We start from the raw sequence: 19,740 nt of genomic DNA, 5'->3' as shown, positions 1-19,740 counted from the left end.
TGACACCGATTCTTAGTGCAGCTTTTTTCATTCGTTTTTTTTTTTTTTTCCTACGGTATTGCATCTGTCAGGTGTATGAAGATTATTTTCCTCTTTCCAAAAGGTCATACTTTTCATTTCTTACGATGAGATAACTATGACCCGCTTCACACTTTGGATTTGGTACTTTCCTCTGACCAGAAATAACAGCCTCACAGATTCCCATGAGGTTGTTGTGTTTGGGTCAGGGGGTCCCATGTCCGAGCCAGACATAGGGGATGTACCCGGACTTTAAATTCTGGACGTTCGCCATAAAACAGCAATTATGGCCCAGTCTGTCCAGGACATAACAGAATAGTAGCAATGAGAACATTGACTCAATCTTCAGCAAGACATGTTAGATTTGCTTCAATAACAAACTTTTTCTTTTATTTCAGGGAAAGTAGTGGATATTTATTCCAAATTTGATGTCATTGTAAGTATAGATCATCTTTGTTTTATCCACTGTTATTTGACGTAATCTTATTCATATAGCAGAATTGTTAGAGGGGATAGACAGTACTTGGACAACCCCCTTCCTAAATGCCGAGTCCCCGCAAGTAAAATAAGAGCAGCTTATACCCTGCCCTTGCGGTGTCAGCCCTGGGCATCTGGCGCTCGCCGGACTGGCTGCAGCGCTTACATGACAGTCGGCAGCTGCTGATTATCAATATTCTGTCAGAGCGGAATTTCACTCAGACAAAATGGTAACTGCTGCAGGCAGTCAGTGACCACTGGCTGCAGCGCTCACATAAGACGTGTGTCCGCTTACGTCCACATCGGGAGGTAACCGGGGCCAATTATGTCATGGCGTCTGATGCCTGGCGATCATACCCAGATCCCAGTAGGTTTCTATAGATGTGACATCCCAGGCCCTGCTCACCCCCTGGTATAGAAGCAAGTAAGGCTGCAATAACCACATACATTTCCAGCATTGCCACCACACGGTAAATGAAAAATAACACAGTGCCCATTGTAACTGGTGGGCTGTCCATGGAAGGTACCAATGGCACAGGTCTTACAGAGGCCAAATGGTATTATAATCTATACAGTGACTCTGGGTAATTAAAGGGGAAGCGGAGCTCGGCCCTCAGCTGTCTGTCACTGCCTTAGTGACCGTTGTGTAGTATTGCGGGGGTGCGTGTTTGGAGGGTCTCCCACTGGTTCATGTGTTATGTACAATGGGCATATTTTACAGTTGTCTCCTTTTATAATTAACGGTACTTTTAATTGATGCATGACTCATTTTCAGAACCTTGCTGCTGAGAAAACCTATAACAACTTGGACATCACGGTGACGCAGGCGCTGGAACACCGCTCGCAGTATTTCGAGGGTGTAGTAAAATGCAATAAGCTAGAAACACTGGAGACTATAGTGGACCGAATAGTCAGAGCAGAGGTAAGGATTGCATCTCTTGTCCTCATGGGGTTAATGGGGAATAGACTACAAAAACATAAATGACTGCAAATCTCATATATGAAGGGGGAAAAAGGGGTCTTTGTTGGGCATAAACAGGCTGGTGCTTGTCATACTGCACAGTGAATGCCATAAGTGCTATGGTGCAATGACATGGCCACCCCACACAACCTAAAATGAAGAAAGACATTGTCTGAGGAACATCTAAGGAATATCCATAGGCTCTCACAGAAAAAAAAAAAGCAGCCATACTTGGCAATACCTTGTCGCTATATCAATATACTGAAGGATGCAGACAGTGATGTAAAGCGGCGGTGCAGAATAGTGATGGACCATCGCTTGCACACCTGACATCCATGTAGGGTGGTTCCTTAGTGTTTTCAATGTGCATAGATAAAGCCTGTATAAGGTGCCAGTGAGATGGATACATGTGGTGGCCATGCTGGTGAAGAGCCTATTGATTACTACCATAGTAATATGCCGTACATGTCTGGTAGATGCGGGTCCGACCTCCAGGGCCCACACTTTCTATCCGGAACATGGGTTAACTGATCTTCCCACCATTCAAGCAAGTCTAAAATCACCAGTGAGTGGTGACAGCGCAAGTGCTAATCTATCCATTCATTGCTTTAAGAGTTCCCAGTCCAGTCGAGCAAATGCTCTGTAGCCGAAACTCCCACTGCAATCCCTGGAGAGAGTCGGCACATGCGCGACCACCTCTCCACTTACTGGTGGTTTGACGTCAGCCAGAGCAAGGGATCAGGGAACCTCGAGATGGAGGCGTGGGGGGGTCCCATGAATATGCCCAGAGCAAGGGATCTTTGAACCCCTGATCTGGAGACGGAGGCATGGGCTCCTATGAATATGCTTTTATGTCTCGTGAGGCAAAACCTCGTAAGTTATTTTTAACTACATTATTTGTGCCTCAAAATTACGCCTGTTAAAGGGACTGTCGGCACAGAATAACTGTTCAAACCAAGTCCCACTGCTCGGAGCTTCACGGTGGGGCTGAAAATCTATATACACCTTCCCACCTGCTGGTTTTCCCTCAATTTCCACCACCCCCTTATTTGATCTGCAGCTCTGGCTTCATCGAGCCAGAGAATGTTGGGGAATAAAAAAAATTTGTTCTGTAAGAGACCGCCTCGTGTGGAAAACTAAGTTCTGACACTTGAAATAGGGCTGTCTAATGACAAACTATTCTAGATTTCAGGGTGCAGTTTTTTTTATTTTTTAATGTGACCTTAATATTAGTAGCGTTTCCTTAAGTTGGTCCAACATCTGGCTTCCCTGATGTATGCAATGTGTGTTATCAGATGTGCCCTAATCTTCTGATGGCACCTAAGTCCTTAATCCCGGCAGCTGCACTTAAGGCTTGTGTTTCTAAACAGAAGAGCGTTTTCTGTCAGTAAGTTATCATTGCTGTCTGTGAAGGGGGCTGGCTGTCTCCTGTAAATGCTTGGCATCCTTCTGTCACAGCCAATGCATAGATTAAGGGCAGTGGCTTTGCTGTGTAAAGGGGCTGGATAACTCTCATTTAATGGCTATCTAAGCGCCTTTTTGGGTCACAGCCAGTAAATCGTTGGGCTCTTTTCCATAACTGCCGAATCTGTCAGTCAGCTCCCTTCAAATAGCAATGAGCTTGTGCAAATACAGGGAGAAGATAGGAGGTTCCTTCAGTGACTAACAAAAAATGTCAAACGGAACTGCCAGGACTGCAAGAGGGGCGCTACCGCTGGTGATATCAGGGCATGTCTTAAAAATAAATTGGTAAATATCATCCTATATAATCATTCCCGTATACGGCACAAGACACAACTTCCAATACTAGAATGAACCTGTCCTTACCGGTGTCTGATGAGCTGTCGTGACTTGTTTCCTAGGTGCACAGACTGGTGGTTGTGAATGAGGCACATAGCATTGTTGGCATCATCTCGCTCTCGGATATCCTACAGGCGCTGGTGCTGTCTCCTGCAGGTGGGTGACATGCCTCTCCATTGTTACACAAGCCAAGTAGTGATTGTAAATTGCACAGACCTGATTGCAGAGACTAAAGCTGCAGTAGAAAGCTCTAAAGATCTTGTGCCAGCGTCTGCAATTTTTCAGACTTGACATGGAACAACTTGGGTGCATCCCTGAAAGAACGTGTTTTTTTTTTAAATAAATTTTAAACGTCAACCGTGCCAGTTACTTGTTAGCGGCTGGGTCTGGTATTGCACTTTGGCCTGTCTTTGAGACTGGGCTGCAGAGAGCTACACTACAGCATGTACACAGCTATGCCTAGTAAATCCTGAAGGCAACGACATGTTCTGGACCCTTCAGTCAGCTATTCAGTGGGTGTTGAATTCGCACAAATCTCATTTTATTAATCTAAGTATAGATTGTTCCAAAGTTTCTTGTTTTCCATAACTCTGATGCTGTGTGAACATCGGGTTATTCTAGAGGGGTGGTCCTTGGTTAAGATGCTGGATGTTTTTGTCTAAAGGCCTTCTGCTATGGCTGACAAATGCATTCCTCACTCAGTCAGGCACCTGGTACTTAACCCGGCCCCCTCCATCAAGACCGGTGTGAAAAATGCCAGTCTTCATGAATTGGGTCCTAAGCGTTGGGGTAAACCAAACGATTGAAGAGAACTTGAACAGGACTGTCTCTCCCCACTGCAAAATTGGTAACCAACGAGGAGAATCCATCAGGGAAGACGTCCACCAATTTGCGGTGGGTGAACAAACATTGGGCGCTTTTCAGTCGTATGTGGCCCTTTTGAGTGTATTGCCCACCAGATTGAAGGGTCAAGTGCAAATTTTGGTAATGGGGCAACTTTTTCTCTAACTACACACTGGAAATTCACAAAGTGTCTCTTATTCATTGGAGGCATTTCTCAGTTGTCTGGTTTTGGGAAACCCTACGTTATGGATTGTTCATTCTTGTTTTTAGAATTATTTTGTATTAATCGATGCAAGGCCTAAAGAATTTAGAACAGTTGTTTGCTTTTTTTTTTAAAAAAAAACTTTTTTTCCTCCTGTAGGTGCCAAAAGGAAGGAAAGTGAGGCGGACTGATCCACCCAAACCCATCATCACATTTTCTCAAGACAAAAAAAAAACAAAAACTTGAATGATGTTTGTCAAACTTTCACCTTGGAAATACTGACTACGATAGAGGGGCAGAAGATTCATATGGGGAAAGAGTAAAGCATTGGAGAGTAACGCACCGCTCGATGGCTTCCTTTTTGTAGCCATTTTTTCTTAATGCTGCCAGGAGGATACCCGATGGTTAAACAGCAGAATATTCGGTTGTTGCCTGGATAATTTTATTTTTTTTTCCTTTCGTTTGACATATCAAAATGGACGTCTCTACCTGCTCTCGACCTTCGAGGTTTTTCAGGCGTTTGATGCTGAGGCATGGCCCTAGGCTAGTGTGCAGTGTATATATAATGCAGAAACCTCCTCAGAATGCGATGGATTTGTTGGTGTAAAAGTTTGACTCTGTAACGAATGTGAACGTCAATGAGAATTGTATACCTGTGACTGTCGGAGACACTTGGAGCAAGGTGCCAAAGACCACCCTAGCACCAAAAGCAGTTACTACCCTCTCCCCTGACACATTGCTGCCCCCTCTCCAACCACCGGTTCCTATGTGTATCAAATATGTTTAGGTGTAAAAATAAAAAAGCGCAACGTTCCCAAATGCCAGTAGGACCATAAAGAATGTTTTCCTACTTGTGTCCGGGCTGCAGCAATATACGTGTCAATCGCCTCGCTGTGTTCAATTTTTCCCTGCTCGTCTGAAGGCAGAGATACTTATACTGTAACCTACGTCGCCTGACTGCACCGCAACAATGGGATCCGGCAGGTCAGATACAAAGCCGCTTCCATCCCGCAATGATGTCCTTTCTACTAGTTAAATGTCCCCACAGATGTATGAGACACTGAACAAAAAGCATACCTTTATTTATTTTTTACATACAATTTTAAAAAAATTGCACCAAACCGGTGAATCAAAAAAAAGGAAAATGATTTCACCCTATCAATAAACGTTTGATTGTTTAAAATGGCTGCACGTCGTTTTATCATTGGGGAAGATGCTCTGATTTTCTCTTGCATCTTTACCTACAAACCTGGGATCCTGTACTGTAATGTATATAAGTTGTTCTCAAGGGGAGGGAAAAAAGTGCCAGAGAAGCCCTGTCTATAAATATATTTTGTGTAAAATTGTTTGAAAGTTTTTTTTTTTTCCTACCTTTTCCTGGTTTTTTTTTTTTTTTTGGTTTTTTTTCCTATGGGTTGGCAAAGAATGTGTGTATATTTAATTATAAGGTCACGGAGAAGAAAGGCGATGGCATTCAGCTTGCAGATAACGTCACCATGAATCTATATTATGGAGGGTGCACATACTTTACCCGGGGCAATAAAAAGTGCATTGTTTATTGGAATCTCGATTTTTGTATAATCTTTGCACCCACTGTGGCTTAAAAAGAATGTTTCATGTCCTTGGTATAATTTCCATTTTCTAAGGCCTCATTCAGACTTTCATGCGCCTATGCAGACCAAAAATTCAAAAGAATGGTCGGAAAAGTCAGCTCACCCATAAAAAGATAGTAACGTGGTATTTAAAGGGAATCTGTCACCCCTTTTTTGAGATCTCATATAATGATATCATTCAATTGTGTGTCACATAAGGATTCTCTTAGTACTTTTGCTTCCCCCTGACCCCGCACCTTTCATGCATAAATACCTTTTTTATATCGGATCAGATGTATGTAAACTGTCGCGGTCAGGTCCGATGGGCGGGGCTTATTCACCTGCTCCCCCCCCCCCCCCTCCCTGTCTTGCTCTACACAAGAAGAAATGCGTAGAGCAAGACAGGGAGGGGGGGAGCAGGTGAATAAGCCCCGCCCATCGGCAGTTTACAAACATCTGATCCGATATAAAAAAGGTATTTATGCATGAAAGGTGCGGGGTCAGGGGGAAGCAAAAGTACTAAGAGAATCCTTATGTGACACACTATTGCATGATATCATTATATGAGATCTCAAAAAAGGGGTGACAGATTCCCTTTAAGGTTGAAGGGAGACTTTAAGTCCATCTAGATCCACTGCACGGAGACTTGTAAGGCCACAAGAGATTTGCAAAATCGAAAATCCAGTGTCAGATTCTTCTGTTTAAAGCCACAACTTTATTATAAAAAAAAATATTTATTTTTTCGCCTGAAACATTGTTTGCAAAACTTTTTAAAGATACTTTATTTTTAAGTGAAGGTGTGGCTTTTTTAAAATTATATATTTATGTGTATAGAATATATTATATATATTTTTTTTATTAATAAAGCTATGGCATTTAGCAGGAATTTGATGCTGGATACTTGCTTAGTCTAACCTAAAAAGTTAAAAAAAAATTTTTTAAAGTGATTCCCCCCCCCCATCAGTGTTTGGTCCATATCAGTTTCTATAGTCTGCGTTCCATCACTGATTTTCACATGTTTAGAAACAAGTTACAAACTTTCTCCAATCCCTACAATGTTAATGCTGGACAACACACGCCCCGTACACTGACGCCATCCATGTGCTGTCTGGTTTTCACAGACCCTCAGTCTTTTACTGTTACTTCAACTGTGCCGGTATAAAAAAATCTTTTTTTTTTTTTTTGCACTGACAAACAGTCAAGAAAAACCCTGGCATGTGAACAGCCCCACATAATGGGTAAATGTTCTGAAAATTGCACAACCCAGACTTCTGAATGTTTCCTTTTATAAACGAAGATTACAAAAATATTAAACCCCTTGGGGCCCAGGCCAAATCTGATCAGCATCCCTTATCCCTCTTATGTGGCAATAACTCTGGAATGTTTCAACATGTCTCAGTGATTTAGAGGGTTTTTTTTTTTTTTTTCATGACACTTAGTTCGACTGATTTTAGGTCAATTTGTTTTGCGTTTATTTATAAAAGTAACTGAAATTTGACAAAGTCCAAAATTTTTTTGCAATTTCCAAACTTTAAGTGATAACTTTTCCCTTGTGTCTGCTTTGCACCAGCACCAATTGTAAAATGGGTTTTCATTTCTTAAGATGTTGGTTTGAAAAATGTTGCAGGTTTTTTCCTTTTAGGGATCTATTCACTTTGTCACTTTGAGGATCCTATATGTTGAAGATCCCAAGAAGTTATACCATTTAAAAAAAACTGTACCCCCCCCCCCCCCAAACTTTCAAAACTGCTGTCAGTTTATTAACCCTTCAGGTGTATTTTAATAAGTGGCATGACGGAAATGAAGAAATGTTGTTTTTACCACCTAAATGTTAACTTCTGAACAAGTCGCTATAGCTGGCGGACTGCAATGCCGTTATTTGGCAGTAAATCGCCATGTTAACCACATAATCATGATCTCGGGGTGCCAATCTAGACAGTGTCCCTTTTGTCAGTAGCATCTAATGGGTTAAATGACCTTGGTCGGTACCAACAAATGCCGATCATGACTGAGGCAGCAGGGTGTCTGCTGTAGTGTACAGCTTCCAGCTGTGGCATTTTCACCCGTTGGGGGATTTTATTCTCTTTAAGGGTATGTGCACACGCTGCGGATTCCGCAGTGTTTTTGGCCGCTGCGGACCCGCAGCAGTTTTACCTGCGGTGTACAGTACCATTCAAATGAATGGAAAAAAAAACCGCTGTGCAGACGTTGTGGAAAAATCCGCACGGATTTGCTGCGGTTTTGAAACCGCAGAAAGAATTGACATGTCAATTCTTTCTGCGGAATCCGCAGCGGGTTCCTAGCTCCACCATTGTGGAGATGGTGAATCCGCAGGACCAAACCGCAGATAATCCGCAGGTCTTTTGACCTGCGGATTATCTGCGGTTTTTGCAAAATCCGTGCGGATTAATGCGCAGCGGATTCCACAGCGTCTGCACACACCCTCAGTCAAGTCAGTAAAAACCTGTATCAATGGTCACTAAGGGGTTAAGCTAACTTACCTAGCTTTTGAAAATGTACTAGTACAATTGTCAAAACAGTCCGTGAAAGTAGCCCATCTGTCTGGTTTTGTTTTTTTTTTTTTTTTTGTTTTTTTTTTTGTTTTTTCCCTCCCCCACTGCCAGTGCCCACCTGTGAATGAAGTAAAGTTTGATGTTAAAAAGGTTTTTTTGGGGAATATAAATAAGTGAGAATTAAGTCACAATAGTTTGTCAATAGACGTAACCATTAGAGAATGAAAGTGGTCGCTGCCTTGTTACACTGATCGAAACTTGTCCTAGAATGTTGACAGTTTCCTGTGAGTGTGTGTAGTAGGAAGCTCCACTGAGCTGGAGATGCTTATATTATACAGATAGACAGGGTGGACAGCTGTGTGAGCAGCCTCATCTTACCCCAGCCCTCAGTGTCTCTGGTATTATATCAGAAAGACAGAGTGGACAGCAGTGTGAACAGCCTCTTCTTACCTCAGCACCACTGGTTTCTCCAGTATTAGATCATATGCACAGAGAGGACAGCAGTGTGAGCAGTATCTTCTTACCTCAAACACTCCTGGTATCTCCAGTATTAGATCAGACAGGTGGGACAGCAGTGTGAGCAGCCTCTTCTTACATCAGCCCCTCTGGTATCTCCAGTATTAGTGGAGCTTATCTACCTACTGCACATGCTCACAAGCACCTGGCCTAACAGTCTAGGACCAGTTTCTCAGTAAAGTAGTGGTGGCCATTTTAATTCTATAGTCATGATGATTACCAACCCAAACAAAATGTTTCCCTGCAGCGCCCCCACTGGTGACATAGAAGTGACTAGTCCTCTGTGTTGCCTTGTTTCTGGTCCCTGCTCATGGTATGATTACTCTGAAACACAGCAGAGTAAAACATTCTGTATACGGCTGTAACGGTGCAAGCCGCCTTTGACTGATGCTGCTTGTGGTTCACGCAGCCTGAATCTCCTGACAAGTTCACTTTAATACATGACCTACCTGTGTAATCCCATATATTGTAGATGCTGGGTCGTTCAGGGGAAGAGAAACTTACGCTATTTTCAGTGGAGAATTATTATTTTTTTTTTTTTAAAGCCGGACGTTAAACAACCAGGTCAGCGGCTCCATTTTTCCTACTTTGAGAGTCTAGAGCTGTCCTAAAGGTTCTGGTTTGTCTATTATATTCCAAATAAATGATACACAAGAGGAGCCTTAGGGCTTGTTCACACTTTGTGGTTTGTTTTTCCCCTGTCTGGTTTGCAAGGGGAAAAAAATGCTGCATTTTACATTTCCAATAAAGTGAAGGATTTCTGAAATATCGTGTGCACACTGCTTATTTTTTTTTCCTTCAAGGATTTGAATCTTCCCAAGTGTTTTTACAAATCTGCAAGATGTCAATTCTTGCAGGGTTTTGAATTAGAAAAAAAAACGTTAAAGGTGCAGATTTTACACAAAGGATTCCTGGTAACACTCTGGGTTTTTGGTGCAGAAAAATCTGCTGTAAGGCCGGTTTCACATTTGCGTGTCAGGGCGCAGCGACGGCCTGCGCAAGACTGCCGCGCGACGCTGCATGCGTCCCCTATCTTTATCACTGGGGACGCAGGCTGTGCGCAGTAAGCGTTTGGCGGCGCCTGCGTCCTTTTGACGGTGCGCCAACCAGCGCCAAACGCAACCTGTTGCAATTTGGTTGCGCTCGGCGCACCGTAAAAAGGATGCATGCGCCGCCAAACGCATACTGAGCACGGCCTGCATCCCCAGTGATAAAGATAGGGGACGCATGCAGCGTCGTGCCGGTAGGCGGCTCGGCAGGGGGCGGGGCTTAGCGGCAGCCGTGCGCAGGCCGTCGCTGCGCCTTGACACGCAAATGTGAAACCGGCCTAAATATTCAACATGTGCACCGACCATCACTTCAGCGTTTTCTGGAGGAACATACTCAAAGACTGGTTCTCTTAGGACTGCTGATATCTTTTATTGCTTTTTTGTGTTTTGAGACCATTCGATTTCCTTAGGACTAGAGTTGAGCAAAACAGGTCAGTCAGATTCAAAAGTCGCTGACTTTCACCAAAGTCAGGTTTCATGAAACGAAACCCGACCACAGTGTGAAGTCGGCCATGCGGTCGGCGACCCAAGCGTCAAAGTCGGGTTTTGCCGAATGCTTGCACGTGACTTTTTTCAGCCAATGAGAGAAGCGGAGCGTAGCCGAGTGGGAGAGAGGGCGAAAGAGAGACTTTGCCGCGTCTGGGGTTAAAATTCTTGCCAGGTGTTTACAGTCCTCCACTCACTGCCGACTTTTCTTCCCATTGACTTGCACTTGACTTGACTTTTCCCTATAGTCGGCCGATTTCGTTCGACTTTTGAGAAAGTTGGGTTTCATGAAACCTGACTCGACCCGAAAAAAGGCAAAGTCGCTCATCTCTACTTAGGACATGTCCTGAGAAAGAGATCGGTGTGGTATAGGTGCATCTCCCAAAATTATAAGATCATCAAGTTAATTTATTCCAGTTCTTCAATACAAAAAGTGAAACTCATATATTAGACTGTCATTACAGACAGAGTGATCTATTTCAAGTGTTTATTTCTGGTAATGTTGATGATTATCGCTTACAGCCAATGAAAACAAAATTGTCATTATCTCAATAAATTAGAATACTTTATAACACCAGCTTGAAAAATGACTTTAAAATCCAAAATGTTGGCCTACTGAAATGTATGATCAGTAAATGCACTCAATACTTGATCGGGGCTCCTTTTGCATCAATGCGGCGTGGCATGGAGGCGATCAGCCTGTGACACTGCTGAGGTGTCATGGAAGCCCAGGTTGCTTTGATAGCAGCCTTCAGCTCGTCTGCATTGTTAGGCCTGGTGTCTCTGATCTTCCTCTTGACAGTACCCCATAGATTCTCTATGGGGTTAAGGTCAGGCGAGTTTGCTGGCCAATCTAGCACACTGATACTGTTATTTTTAAATCAGGTATTTGTACTTTTGGCAGTGTGGACAGGAGCCAAGTCCAGCTGGAGAACGAAATTTTCATCTCCAAAAAGCTTGTCGGCAGAGGAAAGCATGAAGTGCTCTAAAATATCCTGGTAGACGGCTGCGCTGACTTTGGTCTTGATAATTCACGTGATCTGTTTGTAAAATTCCAAATATCGACCTATTTCCACAAAAAAATAAAAATTCACTCTGTGATGACATTTAAACTAATACACGATTGTAGACTTTGTTCTGAAACTTCTACACAGTAGGCCAAAGTTCCAACTTCTATACTGCTCAAAAAATTAAAGGGAACAATAAAATACCACATCACATCCTAGATATCACTGAATGAAATATCGCAGCTGTAAATCTTTATTCATTACATAGTGGAATGCTTTGAGAACAATAAAACATAAAAATGATCCATGTTGATCAAAATTAATATCCCATGGAGGTCTGAATTTGTAATGATGCTCAAAATCAAAGTGGAAAATAAAATCACAGGTTGATCCAATTTCAGTGGCAATGCCTCTAGATAAGGAAATGATGCTCAGTAGTGTGTGTGGCCTCCATGTGCCTGTATGACCTCCCTACAATGCCTGGCCATGCTACTGATGAGGTGGTAGATGTTCTCCTGTGTGATCTCCTCCCAGACCTGGATTAAAGCATCAATCAACTCCTGGAACGTCTGTAGTGCAATGTAACATTGGTGGATGGAACGAGACATGATGTCTCAGGTGTGCTTTATTCGATTCATATCTGGAGAACGGGCAGGTCAGTCCATAGCATCAATGCCTTCATAATTCAGGAACTGCTGACACACTCCAGCCACATGAGGTCTAGCATTGTCATACAGGTGTTGAGGACACCTGCAGAAAACGTGATGAAAAGTAGCAGAATTTACACTGTGTGAACATAGTCTGTGTTACATTATTATTAAATTTTTTGTGTGTTTAAAGGGAATCTGTCAGCAGTTTTGGCTGCTATAAGATGCGGCCACCGCCTTTCAGGGCTGATATACAGCATTCTATAATGCTGTAGATAAGCCTCCGATCCGACCTGCAGGATGAGAAAACTAAGTTTTATTACACTCACTGGTGCGGTCCGGTGCGGTCCGGTCCGATGGGTGTTGCAGGTCCGGGTCCGGAGCCTCCCATCTTCTTGCAATGCTGCCCTCCCGTTTCTTCATCACTGCCGGCATCGCGCTCCTGCGTACTTATCTGCCCTATTGAGGGCAGTGCACAGGTGATGGGAAAGGTCAGAGAGGCCCTGCGCACTGCAGTGAATCCTGCTTTGAGTAGGGAGTTGGACCAGATGACCAAGGAGGTCCCTTCCAACTCTACCATTCATGATTACATTGACGGCAAACATGTCTGTTATTTACTGATTTGTGATGTTTATTATTTTCTTTAAAAAAAAAAAAAGCACTTTAAAAATGACATTGTAATTATTTTCATTATTTTTTTAGTAACTTTATAGAAAGGAAAAAAAATCTGACTTTTATTTTCCATCTAGAATACAAGGACATAAAAATACACTGCTATATACACATGTATCTCTATGTACTAGTATAGCCTGCAGGTTCAGTGCATGCAATGTAGCTTCATGTATACAAAATTACAGTATCCTATTTTCATAACTGCAGCTCCAGGATGATCACAGACAGTCTCGAGTCACCTGTGGGGGACTGTGACCGTTATGGACGCCTGTGTGAAGCTAATCTCTTAATAAGAAGTCTCCCGCAAAAAATTCTGTTTCTGAGGCAAAGCCAACAAATGCCAAAAATAGTGGGATGTAGTCAAAGCATCCTGGGGTCAAACAACAGTTGACGACTTCCAGAAGTTGTGGGATTCTATGCAACATAGATGTGAAGCCGTTCTAAAAAACTGAGGGTAACAACTAAATATTAGGTTAGTGATTCACAGGAATTCTAAAAACACACAAAAAAAAATACTACATATTGTGAGTTTGTATAGATTAATGCAGACATTGCTATTTTTTTTTTTATAATAGCCCAATGTTCATTTTTTGTCATTTTCTGTAAAGTGGTTAAAAATTATACACATTTGTCTTTATGTTTTGTATTAGAGAACAGTGTGCAATGTTCCCAATGCATGGAAATAAAAACTAGTATAAAGATTTTGCGCTTTTTTTTTTTTTAACACTATTATTTTGAACATTACTGGAGTACCATCCATGTAGCAACAATTTACACAGCCATTTGTGTTTTTCTTCATGTCAATTGAATTCCAGCAGAAATGATCATAAAAATCCTACATATTGTATTTTAAATGTTCTTTTTAGGCTATGTGCACACGTTGCGGAATTGCCGCGGAAATTTCCGTGGGAATTCCGGAATTCCATTCCATTCCGCGGGAAATATGCGAGAATACTTTATTTTAATTCCCGTGGAAAAACTAGCGATTTTCAAGTGTAATTAGCTTGCAGAATGCTAGTGTTTTCCAGGCGATCTGTAGCATCGCTTGGAAAACTAAGGTCTCTTTCACACATCAGTTTTTTGCCTTCAGGCGCGATCCGGCTTTTTTTTGTAAAACCGGATCCGGCAAAATGCAATGCCGGATCCAGTTTTTCCCCATTGACTTGTATTAGCGCCGGATCGTGCCGGATGGCATTGCGTTTCATCCGTTTTTTGCCGGATCCGGCAACTTGTCTCATTCCGGCGTCTGGAAAAAAACGGCTACTGTAACGTTTTTTGTCTCCGGCGAAAAAGCCGGAAGCGCCGGATCCGGCGCTTCCAGCTTTTTGCTACGATGAAAGTCTATGGGCGCCGGATCCAGAAAAAGACGGATCCAGCCACCGGATCCGGTTTTTTTAAGTCTGCGCATGCTCAGATCCAATTGGCCAGCCCCCAGGAACAGAGACGGATCCAGCAAAAAAACGGATCCGTTTCTACAGTTCTCCAAAATTTATGCCGGATCCGTTTTTTCTAAAAATAGCCGGATCCTGCCTGACGGCAAAAAATTGATGTGTGAAAGTAGCCTAATTGACAGGTTGGTCACACTCGTCAAACATAGTGTTTGACTACTGTGACCAACTTTTTACTATTCAGGCCGCCTATGCCGCATCAGTAGTAAAAAGATCTAATGTTAAAAATAATTTAAAAAAAAATTAAAAATTGTGTTTTTCTCACCTTCCGACATCCCGCGCAGCGTTCCCGATCATCGCAATACTCCCGGCAGGTCCCGTTCTCAGTGATGCATTGCGGCAATGACCTTTGATGAAGTCGCGGTCTCGCGAGACCACTACAGTATCGCGAGACCGCGACGTCAGCAAAGTCTTTGTCGCAATGCATCACTGGGAACAGGACCTGCCGGGAGCATCGCTGAGGCCTGGTAACGCTGCGAGGGACATCGGAAGGTGAGAATATGACGATTTTTTTATTTTAATTCTATTTTTAACAGGGATATGGTACCCACAGCCTGGAGGACAGTCTCCTCTCCTCCGGACCGTGGGTACCATCCGCAAATGTTCTGCTTACTTTCCGCATGGTGTGTACAGCCACATGCGGAAAGTAAGCGGAACAATGCATTCCTATGGGTGCGGATTTTCCCGCCATTCTGCACAAAGAATGAGCATGCTGCGTATTTTTCCACGATGCAATTCCACCTCAGAAAAATCCGCAGCATTAGCACAGCATGTGCAGAATGCCACAGGAATGCAGCAAAATCGCACATTTAAAATTGCCGCGAAAACGGAAAAAAAAAAACGCTATTTATGGTAACGTGGAAATGGACTTGAGTGAAGGCCTCCCTGGTGTACTGTATATTACTGCAGTTTTCATTTGTAAGGCTGGTTTCACATTTGCGTTTTTTAGCGCTGGAAAAAAACGCATATGTGCGCATGCGTTTTTTCCCCTATATTTAACATGGGTGCGCATACCTGTGCGCTTGTAAGTGCATGTATGCGATTTTCATGCGCTGCGTTTTTTTGGGGTGTGCGTTTGTATTTTCCAGACGCAGCATGTTGCATTTTTTGGCCCTGCAAAAAAGCGCATGCGCACATATGCGCACGTTTTGCGCTAAAAATGGCCATTATAGCCTATGGATGCGCATATGTGCGCACTGGCATGCTCATGTATGCGTTTTTTTGCATATGCGGTTTTTTTTTTAACCATGGAATTTAGGGGTTTGGGTTAGAGTTAGGGTTAGTTAAGGGGGTTAGGGTTAGGGTCAGGGTTAGGGTTGGGGTTTGGGTCAGGGTTAGGGTTAAGTATGGTTTTGTTAAGGGTTAGGGTCAGGGTTAGGGTCAGGATTAGGGTTAAGTATGGTTTGGTTAAGGGTTAGGGTCAGGGTTAGGGTTAAGTATGGTTTTGTTAAGTGTTAGGGTCAGGGTTAGGGTCAGGATTAGGGTTAAGTATGGTTTGGTTAAGGGTTAGGGTCAGGGTTAGGGTTAGGGTTAAGTATGGTTTTGTTAAGGGTCAGGGTTAGGGTTAGGGTCAGGGTTAGGGTTAGTTAGGGTTTAGGGTTTGGGTTAGGGTTAAGTATGATTTGGTTAAGGGTTAGGGTCAGGGTTAGGGTTAGGGTTAGGGTTAGTAAAGTCATGGTTTGGGTTAGTGTGAGGGGCCACCTAATGTTGGAAAAAAACGCAAACGCGGTAAAAACGCACTAAAAACGCATACAAACGCATCAAAACGCTGCGTTTTTTTCATGCATGCTCATAAAAATGCTTGAAAAAAACGCAGCAGTTGTATGCTTTTGTATGCGTTTTTTTGCGGGAAAAACGCGCTGCAAAAAAAAGCAAGTGTGAAACTAGCCTAAGGAGTGGAAAATAAATGTGCTGCTCCCTCTGGTGGCCAAAAAAAACATTACAACTGTTTTGCAGCTGCACAACAAATCACTAGAACGAAAACATTTTTAAAACTGGTCACCCTGTAATAATTCTTCAAAATGCAAATTACACTGATTCACAAGACTAAAGAATTTATTTTACCAAGTGGTGCCGCAGTCGTCTTTTGTTATTTCGCTGATTTTTCAAGAACCAAAACTAAAATAATATAGTTAGCATGGCTGTAAGAAGTTTCATTTAGAGAGAGGGGGGGGGGGATACCGCTTAATTTACCATATGAGATACTGAAAAGCAGAGAAACAATCTTTCTGGGGTGACTTATAAGGCAGCTCCACCATTGTGCTTTTTTTCACAGCTTTCTGAGCTTCCTGAGGATATGTGATAACCTTCGGCTCCAATCTCAGAGATGCAGAACTTTTTTTTTTTCTTCTAGCTTCTGATTGTGGTGTTCGTACATGGGGCCTCCGGGGTGGAAGCGGCTGACTCGACCCCCAGAGGCTCCGGTATGTGAGTGGTCTTCTGCCACTCGCACAGTGTAAGTTTCTTTGCCCCTTTCTGGGGAATTTTTGTTTTGAATGATCTTTTCCGCGTCTTATTGAAAGCTCTGTGATTAAGTTCTTTTTTTCTTCATTTTTTTTTTATTTGAGCCTTGATGAACCAGTGTGAGGGCCTGGAATTGTTTTCCAGGGTGACCCGTTGTGTATATTGGTATTATAATGGGGTAAATATGACTTTTTGATCACTTTTTAATACATTTTTATTTGGGTGAGATGGTTAATTTGACTTAAAAAAAAAAACAGCAATTCTGTCTTTTTTTTTTTTCTTGTAAACATAATTTACCATGAAAAATGAATAATTGGAAAAGTTGGATCATTTCAATAGAATTACCCTCATTCAATTTTGCACTCCATTCTTAAAGATAATCTGTTTTTGCTACTTGCTGGCATTTTCATACAATGATTGTTTTATCTGTTGCAGATCTACCAGTTTTCTGAATGCTGAGCTCTGTATAACCCCGCCCCCACCACTGATTGGCTGCTTTCTGTGTACACTCTGCATAGGCAGAAAGGTACCAATCATATGGTGGGGCGGGGTTATTTAGAGCTCATGAATATTGAGGACAACATGGTGGCATGTTTGCTAGTCCTCCAGTGATTATTTCCTGCTGACAAAACAGCGATTTTAGCAAAACTACACTAAGCAGCCCAGTAAGTGACACACCGCCGGAATCAGGGTCTTTATCTCTACATCATGCTGTTCTCACAATAGGTGGCAAAACCCTGATAACAGATTCCACTTAATGAAGGGTGAAATGGTGTAAAATACTCCAAATTCATTTAAAGGCGCATGCCTTCAGCTATGATGCACCAGCAGAAAAAAAAAGTCAAACACGGGCATTAGAAAAATATAAGGAGCGATCACCAACCAGGTAGTTTGGAAAAAAAAGGAGCAACAAACCTATATAGCAAGCATAGCAGCACAAACGAAAAGAAAAAAGATATACAAAGCACACTAACTAAAAATATAGTTTATTAGGTGAATCTGTACAAATAAACCAGGCGACAAAAAAATCAATCAAAAACATTTTAAAAAGTGCATAACAGCACATAATGTAATACAAAACCAAACATTACGCCGGAGGCGGCGAGTACCGAGAGTGGACCCACTGGACCGTAGTTTCGAACCTCCCCCGAGCGAGCGCACCAGGTTTGACCAACCCCTATGCAGGGATCGTTTGGGAGCAAGCTCAGGGACATCAAGAACCACGGATGCCAGGACCAGCTCAGGGAACAAAAGCGGAAAACACGGAGAGACGACTTAGAAGGGTAGGAGCGAAGAAGACCAAAACTGGAGGGTACAAAGGGAGTGCTGAGATGGAGGGAAGGCAGATGGAGAGGTAATAGGGTAGTGAGGAGAGAAGGTGAAAACCGATAGCTGACAGGGGAGAGCAGAGGATGAATTGGTAGCTGGACGGGAATGAGTGGAGATGCAGACGGAGGCTGGCCTTGAGGAGAAATGGTAGGCAGGAACCAGAGGGGACACGAGACAGGTGCGGATTCTGGAAGAGAGGAAGAACAGGGGTTAAGTTCCTTGCTGTGCAGACAAAAGCAGCGGCAGCAAGGCGGCCTATAATGTGGCATATAGGACACGATATTCAGGCGCCTTCACTAAGGGAGGGCGGCCTGAAATACCTGGAGCCTGTCCACCATTGGACAGGCAGCACAACCGGGTCAGGTCACTCCAGGGCATAAGAGTGGGGAGAGCGCGGTCAGCGGCAGAAGGAGAGAGCGCCGGAGCGCCCGTGCAGGCGCCTGGTGGGGAGCGTGGGCAGAAGACAGATGCAGAGAAGGAGCAGCGGCGCGGACCCGGCGGCGGTAAGCAGGGAGCAGTAACACATATCATCCATGATAAGGGTTAAGGTAAAAAAAATACCCCAAGTCTCATGTAAGACGGAAAGTCTACCAACATACAAAATACCGCATGTTACATACTGTGAAAAGTGCAAAGAAAATCTGTTCAATATATGAAAGGCCAAAAAAATAATACACTAGAGTATACTAATAAATAAACTGTCACAGCACTGTTTCAGGATCTCCTGAGCCTAGGGGCTCCTTTCCTCTCCCTAAAGCTAGGGGCACCCTAGGTATCCCTGCTTCCCGGATTACTTCTGATGGTGAAGACGCCGGGGCCATGTGCCTTGCAGAGCTCCTAAATTACCCCTTATCTGTCCCCTCCCCCACCCAGGGAAGTGGAGAATTGTAGTGTATAAGAATACACAAACCAAACTAAAGGGCCTGTTACACATAACGATATCGCTAGCAATATCGCTATAACGTCACTGGTTTTGTGACGCAGCAGCGATATTGCTAGCGATATCGCTACATGTGATACCTCCGACCAAATTCCTCGCTGGTTTTCTCTGATCGCGCGAGAACGTCCTGGGCCATTTCTCGTCGTCTGCTTCCTGCTGTGGCGACGAGCGACGCATGGACATGGGCAGGAGATTGTCTTCATCGCCTCGTCTGACAGGTAAGTAGCGACCACCGACCGCTGCTATGTCGCTGGTGAGATCTGCCTGTTTGGCAGCTCACTAGCGACCACTTAGCGATGCACCAGCGAACCTGACCGGGTCATATCGTTGTCGGGATCACTGGTGCATCGCTAAGTGTAACGGTACCCTAACAAGGGAAGACAAACAGGGATAAAAAAAATACCAATAATGCAAATGTGAGGTCGCAAAGAACAGAGTGGAACACTGGGAAGTAAAGGAAGGAAAAAACAAATAGGAGAGGATGAGGATATGCACATAGACATATCATCAAGCAACAGTCTTCTGAACAACACTCTAAACGCCTTCCCAAACAACCAACACTTCCAACTCCAGAACCAGGCAGTATGAAATTAACACTGGCACTATCTGATTGCCAGAGGCGAGTATATATAGCACAGGAATGTGGCCAACACTGATCAGCTGAGACCATGAAAACAGAAAAGCTCCGTAAGCTCTCAACTGAACAGACTAACTCCTGCAATACTATCAGAAACCTACACTGTTTAATATGATGCAGGTCTTCTGGCTCTTCTCTGT

General features: G+C 43.3%; 1 protein-coding gene across 3 annotated transcripts in view; it reads left to right on the top strand.

The window, feature by feature from the left end:
• Nucleotides 1-5,484, top strand: part of PRKAG2 (protein kinase AMP-activated non-catalytic subunit gamma 2) — a 357,046-nt gene extending 351,562 nt beyond the window's left edge. For all 3 annotated transcript variants that reach the window (XM_073581558.1, XM_073581559.1, XM_073581561.1), the window contains 4 exons: nt 417-454; nt 1,271-1,417; nt 3,319-3,412; nt 4,461-5,484. In XM_073581558.1, coding sequence (XP_073437659.1) covers nt 417-454; nt 1,271-1,417; nt 3,319-3,412; nt 4,461-4,492 — 311 coding nt within the window. In that variant the 3' untranslated portion in view covers nt 4,493-5,484. The remainder of the gene's footprint in view (nt 1-416; nt 455-1,270; nt 1,418-3,318; nt 3,413-4,460) is intronic.
• Nucleotides 5,485-19,740: the final 14,256 nt, after the last annotated feature.

The sequence above is a fragment of the Dendrobates tinctorius genome, unplaced genomic scaffold (genome assembly GCF_039654945.1).
Source record: "Dendrobates tinctorius isolate UK_male_01 unplaced genomic scaffold, ASM3965494v1 ptg000070l, whole genome shotgun sequence".
Taxonomy (NCBI): domain Eukaryota; kingdom Metazoa; phylum Chordata; class Amphibia; order Anura; family Dendrobatidae; genus Dendrobates; species Dendrobates tinctorius.
The sequence above is the reverse complement of the archived record's forward strand: the minus strand, read 5'-3'. Positions and strand labels throughout refer to the sequence as shown.